The 13,298-nt window shown below is 41.3% G+C and overlaps 1 protein-coding gene and 1 long non-coding RNA gene across 3 annotated transcripts in view; one reads left to right on the top strand and one right to left on the bottom strand.

Moving 5' to 3' along the window:
* The window catches only part of LOC131220392 (lysine-specific demethylase JMJ30), a 30,230-nt gene extending 17,786 nt beyond the window's left edge, over positions 1 to 12,444 (bottom strand). Inside the window, exons 1-2 of one of the 2 annotated variants that reach the window (XR_009158558.1) lie at positions 11,874 to 12,444; positions 1,582 to 1,791 (exon numbers count right to left, since the gene is read on the bottom strand). Coding sequence is in view for 1 of the 2 variants with exons in the window: in XM_058215325.1 (XP_058071308.1) it covers positions 1,582 to 1,791; positions 11,874 to 12,332 (669 nt within the window). In the remaining variant the exon portion in view is untranslated. The remainder of the gene's footprint in view (positions 1 to 1,581; positions 1,792 to 11,873) is intronic. The other variant, XM_058215325.1, reaches the window with a different exon arrangement.
* Positions 4,272 to 7,047, top strand: LOC131220404 (uncharacterized). The gene is made up of 2 exons (XR_009158565.1): positions 4,272 to 4,494; positions 6,886 to 7,047. It is a non-coding gene; the product is annotated as an uncharacterized LOC131220404 (long non-coding RNA).
* Positions 12,445 to 13,298: the final 854 nt, after the last annotated feature.

Raw genomic sequence — 13,298 nt, 5'->3', positions numbered from 1 at the left:
ATAGTGGTTTTGGGAGCAATTTTACTCGGGAGCAATTTTATGTTGTTCCCATTGGTGTGGCTCCTGTGAGTTTTTAATCAGGCTTTATCTTTTATGCAATTCAACTAATGGTTCTGATCTGATGGACGGAGTGGATTTTACATATACAAAATGTGGACCCCACAGACCTTCCCATGATCTCCTCTTCATGTGGGCTACATGCAAAGAAAGGAGAAGTCATGTGAGCTATACACATTAAAAGGTGTGAAGGAAATGGGTTCAATCTACATTGTCCCTTGTGCGGTAAAATCTCAGCCATTCTTTGCCAACTAGGTACTTTTTTATGACAAATTTACCCTCTCTTAACCAATATTGTAAAGACTAATTGCAAGGGTAAAAATGTCCAAAGCTATTGCCGTTATATATTGGAGACATACTTGATGCGTACTTTGGCTTGAATCACTCAGGAATCTTAGGGAGGACATTTCTCCATGATGATTGATCCGGTGTTTTAAATATCGACGATATCGGCCGATATATCCCACGATATATCTTGTATCCCACCTGTGTGATACGATACGCACAAGTAGTGCGATATACCCCACATGTTTGATCTAGTGAGCATTTCGAATTTCGATCCTTCTATTTTCTGTAAATCATGTTAAATTAGTGTCAAATTGATACAAATCCATGATTTTTCATGTTTTGCATGACAAATCATGGATTGGGAGCTTCAATTTTGAGATTTGGAGGAGATAGGCCGAGTTGCGAAAAATTGAAAAAAATCAAAATTTCCTAATTTCTCACAAATCGTTTACAATCTTTGTGTCCAAACATAAAATTAGACATGTATGTAACCTAATCTAGTGATTCTTCTTTTGCTTTTGAATGTATTGCTTGTGTTTCCACGCGTCTTCTTATATTTATAAATTATATGAATAGACATTGAATATACTTGCATCAATTCAATTAGACAACGCATAGATTAGGACCCCATACAAAGAAAACCTATTATGTGTACTTGTTTTTTGTAATGTTTTGATTTCTAAGTGTGTATTGATGTCTTTTTTAACAATCATTGAAGTTTCATAGAAAAATTCGACTAATTTCCCAATGTTTCCCCATGTTTCTAACAACAACGATACATTACACGATACAACCGATATATCCCATGCACGATACAACCGATATATCCATGCGATAACCGATACGTATCCATATCCCAAGAATGCATTACGTAACACGATACCGATGTTTTGAACACTGGACTAATCAAAGAATTATTTGACTGCGAATTCATATCGCACTTATTCACTCATAAGATGCCACCAAGGAAGAATGACATAGAGAGTGCATAGCCCAGCTTGAATGGATAGGTGAGAAGCAGCTCTAGGCACCCAGTCCGCCCAGACACATCACCGCAGGATTTACCACAATAGTATCTTTAGAAAATTTCCCTCAACTCCCCAATGCTTTGAAACTACAAAGATTTGAAGGGCAAAGCGCCATGAATAACATTATTAATTAAAGTGACAAAATTTATCTTGTAAACGTGATAAAGAATTCATACATGGGCTTGCACAAACAGGAGAGATTAATCACCTCAACAGGAACCGTCCGATCGCCGGCTACCCTTTTCAGATACTCCGTGTCTTTCCACTTTGTCCGTGCAGGCCAATGAGACATGCAGTCACTAATTATCACCGGAGAACCAGACAGAAAATAATCACGCAAAAAACTCTCCAAAGATGGAGAAGACCTCCTCTCAACTATCTTGCAAGATAGTGACCTGTATGGCAGAACTCGAAGCACCTAGAAAATAAAAGGCCATATGCGTTACAAGGGTTTTCGACAATATGGATCAACAGGCAACAAGCTACCAGATCTTATTAACATTTTTCTCAGTAAAGATCACACCAATATTGAATGTAATGACAAACAAATAAGAAATAACCAAGTTAACTTCCTTTAAATTCAGCAAGAAGTGTGACATCATAGATGTTTGTGTTTTTTGAAGTTCTACCATGTAGACATCATGTCTATTTCAATCCTTCCTTAAGGACCGCAACTCAATGGAAGGTGGCACTCTGTGCTTCAACCTTCGGGTCTGGATCTGAGCTGAGATCACCAACCTTAAAAACATCTATTACTTAGCTTTTTCTCCTGGTAAAATGTGTGTAGAATGAACCAAAATTTAGTCCTTATGTCGCTTACTGTTGGAATTAGTTACTTCTACTATCCAATGGATTGACAAGTGGAAAACAAAAATCATGGGCCAGAAAGTTATAGGCATTTAGATTCCGTGTCTCATTGAATTGCAATAATTAGCTAAAGAGAGGGCTACGGCAGTTGGCACACTTTTGCTGATCTGTCACGTTCATTTGGTGGGGGCTGTCTTGAGCATGCCCTGACCCAGAAATTAGGCCAGTCCAGTCACTAAGTGAACAACATGGATGAGAAAATAGGGGGGAAAATGACAAGTGATCTATATTCAACACACACGGGTGGCCCACCTAATGAGTGGACCTTATTCATTTTTGGGCCGGGGCACGTTACTGGTGCCCCACACCTAATGATTGGCCTCAATACTACATGCATATAAGGAATTACATCTTAAATACTTCCTGGCACAAAAGGCTCAGCATTTGTCTTAGTTAAATGAGTGTAAATGATCAAATTGCAATGCCCTGTTTGGGATTCATACTTAGGGATCAGCCTCCAAATTGCCATTATGTTATCACATCTACTATATATATAACACTTACGTGAGCAGCTGCAGAGAATTTTACCCCTGAAATTAGTCTCCATAGAATCTTGAAGTTGGCTTTTTACAGGACATGCCAAGGAATTTAGAACAAAGTTGAGGATAATTAGGTCCATTTTAAAGTTTGGCTGGTTCACAATGATCATTTGTATTTTACCTGCAAAAAGTTCCACAACGGCTTAGATTTTACCAGCTCAAACTCCCCCTCTCTCGCTCTGCGCATAACCCACATCCATGCCTCCCTCTCCACATAGCTGTATCCCACCCCCTCCCTTTGTCTATGCACGTAACCCTCACCATCCATCCCCTTTCAGATTTGCTTAAGAAGAAACGACTAAAGAGCAAACTGAATAAACCACTACTACTGAATAAGGATATGACAATTACAAAACAAAACCTAACCTGAATCTAGCAAATAATTTTGGCTTCAATTTTTATATGATTGCCGTATATGAGCTTTATAAACTTGTAATTATGTTCTGCCACTGTAGAAACTCAGTTCCGAGACATGGGATCAAATCATGCAATCTAATAAATTGAAGAGTATAACTTTAGAAAGAATGGAAAAGATGTGGAGAATTGACCGAACTACCATCAAATCATGCAATCTAACCAAAAAACTTTTTATTGTTTTTGATAACAATGGGGTGTCCCCACCCGTTTTTTTTAAGGTGAGACTAATCCCCGCAAATGCACTCAAACCACCCGCAAACCACGTGCATCGAGTAAAGCACGGGAGGGGGAATCGAACTCGTGTATGTGGGGAGCAATCTAACAAATTGAATGTGTACTTTTCAAACACAAGAAAGAATTGATAAGATAGTGGAGAATTGACCTATAAAGATTAACCTGAATATATGTGAAACACTAGAAGTGAATAGTAGTCATATCGCAAGTTCAATTGAAAATGATAGAAAAACTTAGAAATACTACTTAGAAAGTAGAAGATAGATAATATGATAAATACTGCAGATATTTATATAAATATGAATTACCTTCCCTGAGGAATCTAACAGTCACTCTTCGCTGTTTGGATGGAGAGATATTGCCCACGAAGAAACTTTTTTGTTGCGGGAAGTGTGGTATGACTTATGAGGTGCATTGCAAAGACCATATTTGAAGATCAAGATGATGTTGGTGTGTTTCCGGTGTTGTCCAATGATTAGAAACTAAGAGAAGAATAAAAGTAGAGGAAAATGGTAGAGTATGTGGGTGAAGGTGGATCATGAAAAGATAAAAAGACTGATGTATGAGGGTGTGTTTTTTGCCAACCTAGTGATGCAGGGAGTACTGACCAACGCACCAAAAGCTCCAGATTTGTTGGGGAATCACCGGAATATCCCTTTATCTAGGCCCTCCCAGGCAAACCAACCGATACCTTCCCGTGAGCTACCCCGCATCTCACAGGTCCCACAGTGGGCCCCACCCCATGGCCATTTTACATCTCACAGACCCCACCTCGTGGACCGCCCCATCCCAGTGTGGAGATGCACCTGCATCACCTAGCACAATGTTGCACAACCTAAGCTAGATGTCAGATATTCAGGGAGGAACTGGCAGCTTGAGTTACAAGAGGAAAGAAAAGGGGAAAGAAAGAAAATGACACAAGCACTCATGCAACGAACACTACTATCTTGCAAACAACTTATTATTCATGATGTGGCCTTGCGATTTCTGCATCCACACCCAAGCTCACAAGAACCACACAGGACATGGCTTGGTTAGCCTCTAGAGATGAACATGCAACCAATGTTTAAATTATCGGCGATATTATCGAATTATCGCCGATAATTTCGGTATCGCTAGAGTTGCAACACCGAAACTCCCTTTTTTCGTTTCTCTTCCTAATATCGCCGATTTTTCGGCGATTTTATCGATTTTTTGTGAAAAGTCCAGTTATCACTCAGTGTTCGCAATATCGGCCGATAATGTCGGTATCGCAGTCCAACGATACGAAACACGTCGGAAGAAATATTCCGAAAAAATTGGAGAGAGAGAGAGAGAGAGAGGGAAACTTTCAATAGGGTGGATTTCCGCACCTGTAGAATAGATTACCCTTATTGGAAGCTGTATTTGGTGGGCCATTTGAATCGAAGCTCGCCATTCGTAGGTTACCGTAAAGAAAATCTCGATTCCCTTTTCTTCTTTCTTCTATTAGATTGTTAACGGAATTGATTTAGGAAGAAAATGAGAAAAAAATAAAAAAATCCAGAGAAATCCGGAGATTTGGGGAAGAATCCAGGGTTTCAGGGTCTCTCGGATGAAAAATGGGTTCGAAGCCCTTTTTTATCGGGTGCGGATGTGCTACTGACGGGTTAAGTAGCGAACTCGCTACTGAAGTGACGTCACCAAGTTTTGTGGGTCCCACCATGATGTATGTTTTGTATCCACACCGTCCATCCATTTTGAGAGACCATTTTAGGTCATGAGCCAAAGAATGATTCAGATCCAAATCTCTAGTGGACCCCACCACAAAAAAAGTGGAGAGAGTGACGCTCACCATTAAAAATTTCTAATGGCCATAAAAGTTTTCAATGAAGTTGATATTTGTGTTTTAACTTATTTAATGTTTGTGTTAACTTATGAACAAATTAGATCTCAAATAAACATTACGGTGGACCTTAAGAAGGTTTCAATGGTGGGTGTAACTCACGCCACTGTTTTCCGTGGTGGGGTCCATTATAGTTTTGGATCGGCCTAATTCTTTTGATCATGCCTTAAAATGTTCTCTCCAAATGGATGGACGGTGTGGATACAACACATACATCATGATAGGATCCACATAACTTGGTGACGTCACTTTAGTAGCGAGTCTCGCTACTCAACCTGTCATATAGCTAATCCGCGTCCTTTTTCATCAGGCACGGCTACATGAGGCACGTATGTATCCTTTCACACGTGTAGTGGGCCTCCGATCTGAACTGTTCATGTAATGTGGCATCCCATGAAACTCCCAGGAACCAAATTTTACCCTGATCTAAAACTCTGGTGGGCCATAACAAAGAATGATGCAAATCAAGGGAGAAAATTGTTTTCTTTTATAATGGCCCACTGAAGTCTTAGATGAAAGCAAAAGTTGAACCATAGAAGTTTCATGGAGTGCTGCATCACTTAGACCGTTCAGATTTTGGACTCGCATCACATTTGATGAGTTCTCAGAAAGTTCTCAGGTAACTCTGCTGCTGGGAAAATCTGCGTTGGCGCAGATCAGGAGCCTAGAGATGGATGGTCTGTCAAGGCTCTGTAAGGCCCACCATGATATATTTGTTTTATCTACACCATTCATCCATTTTGATATGTTATTCTAGGGAATGAGCCCAAAATGTAGCCAGATATGAGGCTCAAGTGGTCCACACCACAGGAAGTTGTGGTGAGAATGATATCCACCGTTGAAGCTTTCCTGGGGCCCATCATGATGTTTATTTTCCATCCAATTTGTTCATAAGGTCTAATAGACCTAGATGAAGGGAAAACATAAATATTTGCTTGCTCCAAAACTTATGTAGCCCCCGTAATTTTTTAAATGGTTGTCATTCAATGATCACTTTTTCATGTGGTGTGGTCCACCTAAGATTTGGATTCATTTCATTTTTTGGCCCATACCATACAATGATTTGTCAAAATGAGTTAACGGTGTAGATACCAAATCATTTTAGCTTATTATCCAAAAAATAAGTACATCCAATTATCAAGTGGACCATACCAAAGGAAAAAGTGGTGATTGACAATTAATGGGCCACGCAAGTTCTAGATCAATCATATATTTGTTTTTTTCTTTGAGTTCATTTACTTTTACGTGTCTTAATTAATGTATGCCAGCTGCATTTGTAATATATAAAATCATTTTTGTTGCTATTAAAGTATTTTTTATGGCATCGCATGCTTTTTAGGTCCCATTAAATGAAAACTTATTATGTAATGTATTCTTTTCGCAATTTTTTATTCCTAAATATGTAAATATGTGTATTTAGCCATGTCTTGAAGTTTCACTAAAAAATTCCATCATTTTCCCCAAGTTTCCCCCCTTTTCCTTGCATTTCCGGTTATCAGCGATATTATCGGCGATAACGATATTATATCTTTATCTCTAGCCAGCGAAACTGGTAGCAATACCGACAACTCGAACACTGCATGCAACAAAGTTGAAAATGGGAGGATGCAAGAGCATGCAAGCTCAACAACAAGACCACCACATACACGAGAGAGGTGAAAACCAAGTCAGGTACCTTGTACACACAAGCAATAACCTTATCCCCCAACTAAAAAGAAAGGAAAGCAAATATAATGAGTTGGAGTTGAGATCGTCACAACCTAGTATAACCATCCTCAATGCAAGCAGTCTCTGTCAGACCTCAGTGCAAGCAGCCTCAATGAAATTTCAACAATAGATACCTCAGCGTAGGCAACCCATGTGTGGGCTTTCCAAAAAAATGAGCATGCCTTCCCACGAGAGGGTAAGCGCCTACGGCAGTGCAATGTTGTACTAGGCAAGTATAAACACACCCTCATGCATAACACTTGCTCTCCTCCCGCGAATTGCAAACAACGCTTGGAGCTAATCGAGGCACCTGACGAATGAAAATTACCCATTTTCGGTGAAAGAACACACATCGAGCCCATTAAGAGAAAACGATGGGCCACCAAAAGAACCAATGGTGAGAGGTGTGGTTAAAAGACTTTCATTTTTGCTTTTTCTTTTCTTTTTTTCCTTTTTTTGAAGGATGTAGTAAAAAGACGTTGACAATACTGCCCCTCGTAATATTCCTTTAATGCGAGAAGTAATACTTTCGGCCAAGAGCAATATTGGAAATGCACTTCACCTCTAAAAAAGGAGTGGCTTGTGCCTTCAATTTGTCAATCTCATTCTTTTCTCTTTTCTTATTTTTCTTATTTTCTTTTTCTTTTTTTAAGAGGTGTCATTCTCATTCTTACTAAGACATAAGCACAAGCATCAGGACAGGTATGCAATCATGGTGATCCCAAGCTAGCTAAATAGAGTAGCTTGAGTGAGCAAAGTAGCGAGCAATTTCACGTGCATAGTGAGGTGTTATTAAGCACCAACTTGGATGAAGTGCAACCAATGCATGTCAACTGTAATGCAAGTAAAGAGGTGCACAAAAATTTTCACCAATATGTGCAAATAAAGCTCTAGTAGAGAAGGTGTGGATGTGCTCAAGGACACAAACACACCCAACGTAGAAACGAGCATACACAACAAAGCAAACTGCCTAGTAGAAGTGGAAAACATACAAGTTCATAACTATAGAGGAAAGCGAAGAGACTTGCAGGCGTGCGGCTAAATATGGGAGAGCATGGATTGTAACTAATATAGGAGTTCATATGGACTCTAATGCAGGTCCATGGCCCATCTAGGCCCACTGTAGGATCCACCAATAACGTAGGCCCATAGCCCACCGTAGGCCCAACATGTGTTGAATTTTTGAGTTGATTATCTACAAACTTGGAGATTATAATTTACTATTTTGGGAGATATTGGGGGCTGATTTAAAGATGTGATAAGGATATGATTGAAGATATGGGCTGAATTTAGGGATTTGATTGCTTTCCATGTTTGTTTTTTCTAAGGCTTTTGCCATATGAAGAAAGATTAGATTGGCTTGTAATAAATTGTGATTGATTCTCGTAGTTGTAAAGATTTCAATCAAGGATTCATTTAGGATTTATAAATTGGGGTAGTGGTGTAGTTGGTAAATTCGAATATTTTTCTGTGTGGTTTTTTCCTTTTAAGCTTTGTAAGAAAAGGTCGTTTTCGGAAAAAGTTCTCCCCCTCTCTATTCTATTGTTCTTGTGAGTATTCTTTTTTTCTTTTTTCTTTTTACAATTTGGGTATCGAGATCTCATTGAATCAGTAACCAATAGGGTTGTACACCGAGCCGAGTCAAGTCGAGGTGGGCCATGCTCGGCTTGACTCATCCGTGCCCTACTCGAGTTCGAGTTTGAGCTCGCCCTCAAGCTCAACATTGGAGCATGGCTTGTTTGCCAGAGCTTTCGAGTCGAGTCGAGCTTACCTCAAGTCAAGTCCGTTCCCAACCCGGCGCCCAACACAACCCCACCCGGCGCCCAACTTGCACCCGACTCGAGCCAGCACCCAATCCGGCCCAACCCAGCGCCCAACCTAACCCAGGACCCAACCCAAATTAAATAGAAAATCAAACATTCATTGATATATATATATATATATAAATCATTCATGATAGAGGAAGGTAACCTACCCTTGTGGTGGGTGCTGAGAGAAAGAGTGACAAAGCTGGGACGAGTAGCCGAGTGCAGATGTTGAGCCAGGTTGAGACGAGTCGAGCAGATGCCGAGCGGGTGGCATATTGAAGATCAAGAGGAGGAGAGGGAGGGAGAGGGAGAGAGAGAGAGAGAGAGAGAGATTGGTCGGGCGGGTGCGAGCAGTGGCGGGTTGGGTTAGGGGAAAGGAGGAAAAGAGATAGGAAAGGGAAAGGGAAGGGGAAAGGGACGGCTGGACACAAGTAAGGTGGGATTTTGTTTTAAAATTTTAATTTTGTTAATATATATATATATAATATTCGAGTCGAGCTGCACTATGCTCGAACTCGGCTCGTTTTCAAATCGAGCTGGGTTGTATGGAGCTTGACTCGCCCTAAGTCGTCCTTCAAGCCGAGTCAATCCGAGCTAACTTGAGCCGAGCCGAGCGAGCTTTTCGAGCTAGCTCGACTCTTGTACAACCCTAGTAACCAAGTTGCACCAGACTTCCATGGGCAAAGGTGCATATAGGCTCCATATTAGAGAGGTGTGTAAAGGCTCTTGCCAAGTAAGAATTGAGGACAAGCTCCATCTAAAGGCCCCTCTTGTGGGCACTTGTAAGAACCTCCCTGTATACACTTAACATACATAGCCTCCTCAATCAGTAACATGGCACAATTGGGACCAGCATCACACCTAACACAATTCAGACCAACATTTACCTTTTCCTTTATATATATAGGCACCATTCATCACACTTTCTAGCTATCACATCCATTCCAAGCAGGATTTGTAATTTCTTTAATCGTTTTCAGCTATAATAGTTGCTGCATGAGAAACTCCACCAGTATGAGTTTTTGTACTCTCACTGGCAATCCATATAGCCCAAATAAAGAAGGGTTGTGTCAGGTATGCAACCAACATAAAACTTTTGCCATATCCTTTTCTCATGAATCCTAACACGACATTTCTAATAGAACGCAATAGTGGAACAAGATTCTTGTAGCCAAACCCAATTAATTGGATAAGGCTTAGATAATGATAAGGGTGGTGATAGTTGTTGCACAAGAAGTGCTATTCTCTTCTTAGTTACTTCACAATACTCAAAGCACTATACCTTGGTCATAACTCCATTCTCTAATCGATTCTTTCGCATGTTTAAAAATCACATTTCATCGAGTTTGGCTAAATTATGTGTTTCATCCTATTTTTCAAAATCGAGCTACAATGATTTTAAAAATGATAAAACATATCATTACAAGTTGATGAGTGTGAGAATCATATAAAAACTTACACTTTTTAGAAGACGACAAAAAAATTGTAAAAGAAGAGCAACATTGCACAAGAGTTCGCAATTCACAAAATAGGACGCCTTACACCCTCTTGGCCAAAACATCAGCGATATCATCTACCTCCTGTTAACATGGGCAACAAAATGTTTTGCCTTAAGGCAATATGCCAGATCTCATAGGAAACAAAACTGAGCCCACATGGCTATAAATCCTCCTAATTCCCCCATGCCACCACATTCCTCGAGTCACTTCCAACAATGACATTCTCCTAGAAAAAATGCAGGTCAAAAACACTAGAGCTTCTCTAAGGCTACATCTCAACTTCCTGTGCTTTTCTGGCAAGAATAGGACCGAAGAAGGCCATCAAAATAGACTCCCTGTCATCTATTAGAACACCGTCATTGCCAGAAGGGCCTGGATTGCCACAAAAGGCCCATCGAAAGTCAACTTCCACCACTGAAGGGTAGGATGAGATCAAACTGCCAAATAATCCCTCAATGCTTTGCTCGCAGCCACAGCTTGCCAATCTCAAACCAGATCCAGGTAGGCACATCTTTGAACGCCAACAAAATCAAGTCCCACGTGATGATGCAACTTTTGATTCTCTACTCCAATTTTCCTCTGTGTTTTGATGATTCCTCTCTTTCCTAAGTCCTAGCATAACACAGAAGGAAGAAGCCACAGCAGCAGCTTACCCCTTTCCTCAAACAGCCCACCCTCAACTTTTGAAACATGTCCCAGTTTCTCACTGAAAGGCCACACCATGCTGAATAAATTAGGGAGCATGATAATGATCTCACCACCATGAATGCACAATAAGTTGTGCACATCCTCTTCTCTCTTGCACATAACATCACATGGGACGAATTCTCATGGGTTCTCATGAGAACGATGCCTAGGAGAAAATTATCTCAGAGCGGATATATGGAAGTTCTTTAAATATCATCTTCTTCCCTTATCAACTTCAAAATTCGCATATATATTGTCATTGCTGTTTTTAATCCTCTTTTTTTTTTTTTCATTTTACTTGTTGTCAGAGGGCTCCTTAGTCCTTCCTCATTTTGAAATTTGAATATGAGGAGAGGTGATTGGTAGTAGGTAATTTCCTCTCTATCAAACAATTATTGCAACTACATTCAATGGTTCGTCCAAGCATATCCTTAGGCTCATGAATGCTTAGCAAACCCCCAATGGGTTGGCACTAGAGCGTGGGCCAGGAGCAATATATGCAAGTTCATGAAAAAATTTAAAAAGAAATGGGACGAGAAGAGGAATTTGTTATCTATTCCAACATAGTGAGGGATGAAACAATGCCGTTGAGAAGAGATAGGATTCAAAATCCATCACACTAACAAATCCACTCGAGTGAGAAGTTCTGGAAACAGAGAAGATGTTGCAACTTCAAGCAAACATTATGAAATCGATTACAGGAAATCAAAATAGAACAAAAGAAGCGAGAATCAGACCACTGGCTGGCAAGTTTTTTAAATATATATATATAGTAGCAATCTTACTACTATATTACTATAAATCACTCATCTTAGTCGACTCCGACGACTCGCTTAATCTTCTACCAGAAAAGCAAAAACTTCAGACACATAACTCACCTTGGCCTCATCCAAATGGTCCGAGCCACCCGAAATCCTCTCCCTGTCACACCTCTCCCTCCCATCCAAATCCTTCTCAGCCGTCGATCGAAGGAGAATTTTCTCGATGGCGGAATCCAAATCCTTGCGCAGGAGCATCCCTCCCATGATCAGACCCATGTCGAGGACCCTCAGTGCCTCACGGAACTCCCCGGCGCCGTGGTGGAATGCTGCCACGTGCAGACACGCCATTGAGTAGGCGTCCCTCCACACGGGCAGGACCGAGTGCCATGGCCCGGAGTGCAGCTGCTCCCACGCCATCTCGCGCGCTGTCTCGGCCGCACGGAAGTCTCCGCTCGCGGCGAGGGTTGCGACGCTGACGTAGGCGAAACCGCCTTCTTCGGAGATCCGCTGTAGGAGACTCGATCTCTCGGCGTCTAAGGTCGGGGTGTGGAGGAGTTCCGCTGTAGGCGTTCTCATTGTGGGTGTTTGTGTTTTGAAACGAGGCGAGTTTGGAGGGGATTTGCCGATCTGGAAAGGGCGTTGGATTTTTAAGGAGGAGCTGGTGACGTGTGTGCGTGGTCGGCTAAGCCGCGCACCGTGTTGACGGGCGTCGGATGGGCTTTGATGTAATGCGGGGCCCGCATCACAGCCGCCATGCGGAGCATCTTCCCACCGTATAATAGCAAACGTGTGATCAATCTGGCCCGTTCATTAGGTAGGGCACCGTACGAAAATGTGATGTACTGAAGATCATTGGAGCGAAGTCGTGTTACAAGGAGAGATGATACGGAAGAGCCGGAACAACGGAAGCGGATTGCCTACTGAGTAGCTCGGTAAGCTTAGCTTACTGAGTAAACTCGTGAGGGATTTATGTATTGTATCCTTTGTCCATCCATTTTATCGTATAATTTTAAGGCTTAGTACCGAAAAGTGAAGAATATCTAAATATCAAATGGACCACACCACTGGAAACAGTGTGAATTGAACTTACACCGTGGAAAAATTCTTGGGAGCCACAAAGGGTTTGGAACAAGCGTACACATAAACATCACTATAGGGCCTAGAAAGGTTTCAACGGTGGAAATCATTATTCCCACTGTTTCCTATGGTATGATCCAGTTGATCTTTGGATTTTCTTAGACTTTCGTCTCGACCCCTTAAATGAGCCTGAAAAACAAATGGCCGGTGTGGATAAATTATATACATTCATGATGTGCTCAACTGAGTTTACTCAGTACGATGACGCAATCCGATGTCCAAAACAACCTTAATGTCGTAGGGAAATCTTCTACGGGACGCCTGGCAAGGTGATGCACAGATCAGGTCAGCCCACGTGGATGGCTATTGGACGATCTTGTACATCTTATCTGTGATAGGTAAAGTGTCGATAGAGGATTTGAGAATCATATGCAGGGACATTACACACACACATAGGCCCCAAGG

The sequence above is a fragment of the Magnolia sinica genome, chromosome 1, assembly GCF_029962835.1.
Source record: "Magnolia sinica isolate HGM2019 chromosome 1, MsV1, whole genome shotgun sequence".
NCBI classification, from domain to species: domain Eukaryota; kingdom Viridiplantae; phylum Streptophyta; class Magnoliopsida; order Magnoliales; family Magnoliaceae; genus Magnolia; species Magnolia sinica.
This window is presented reverse-complemented; position numbering and strand designations above follow the sequence as displayed.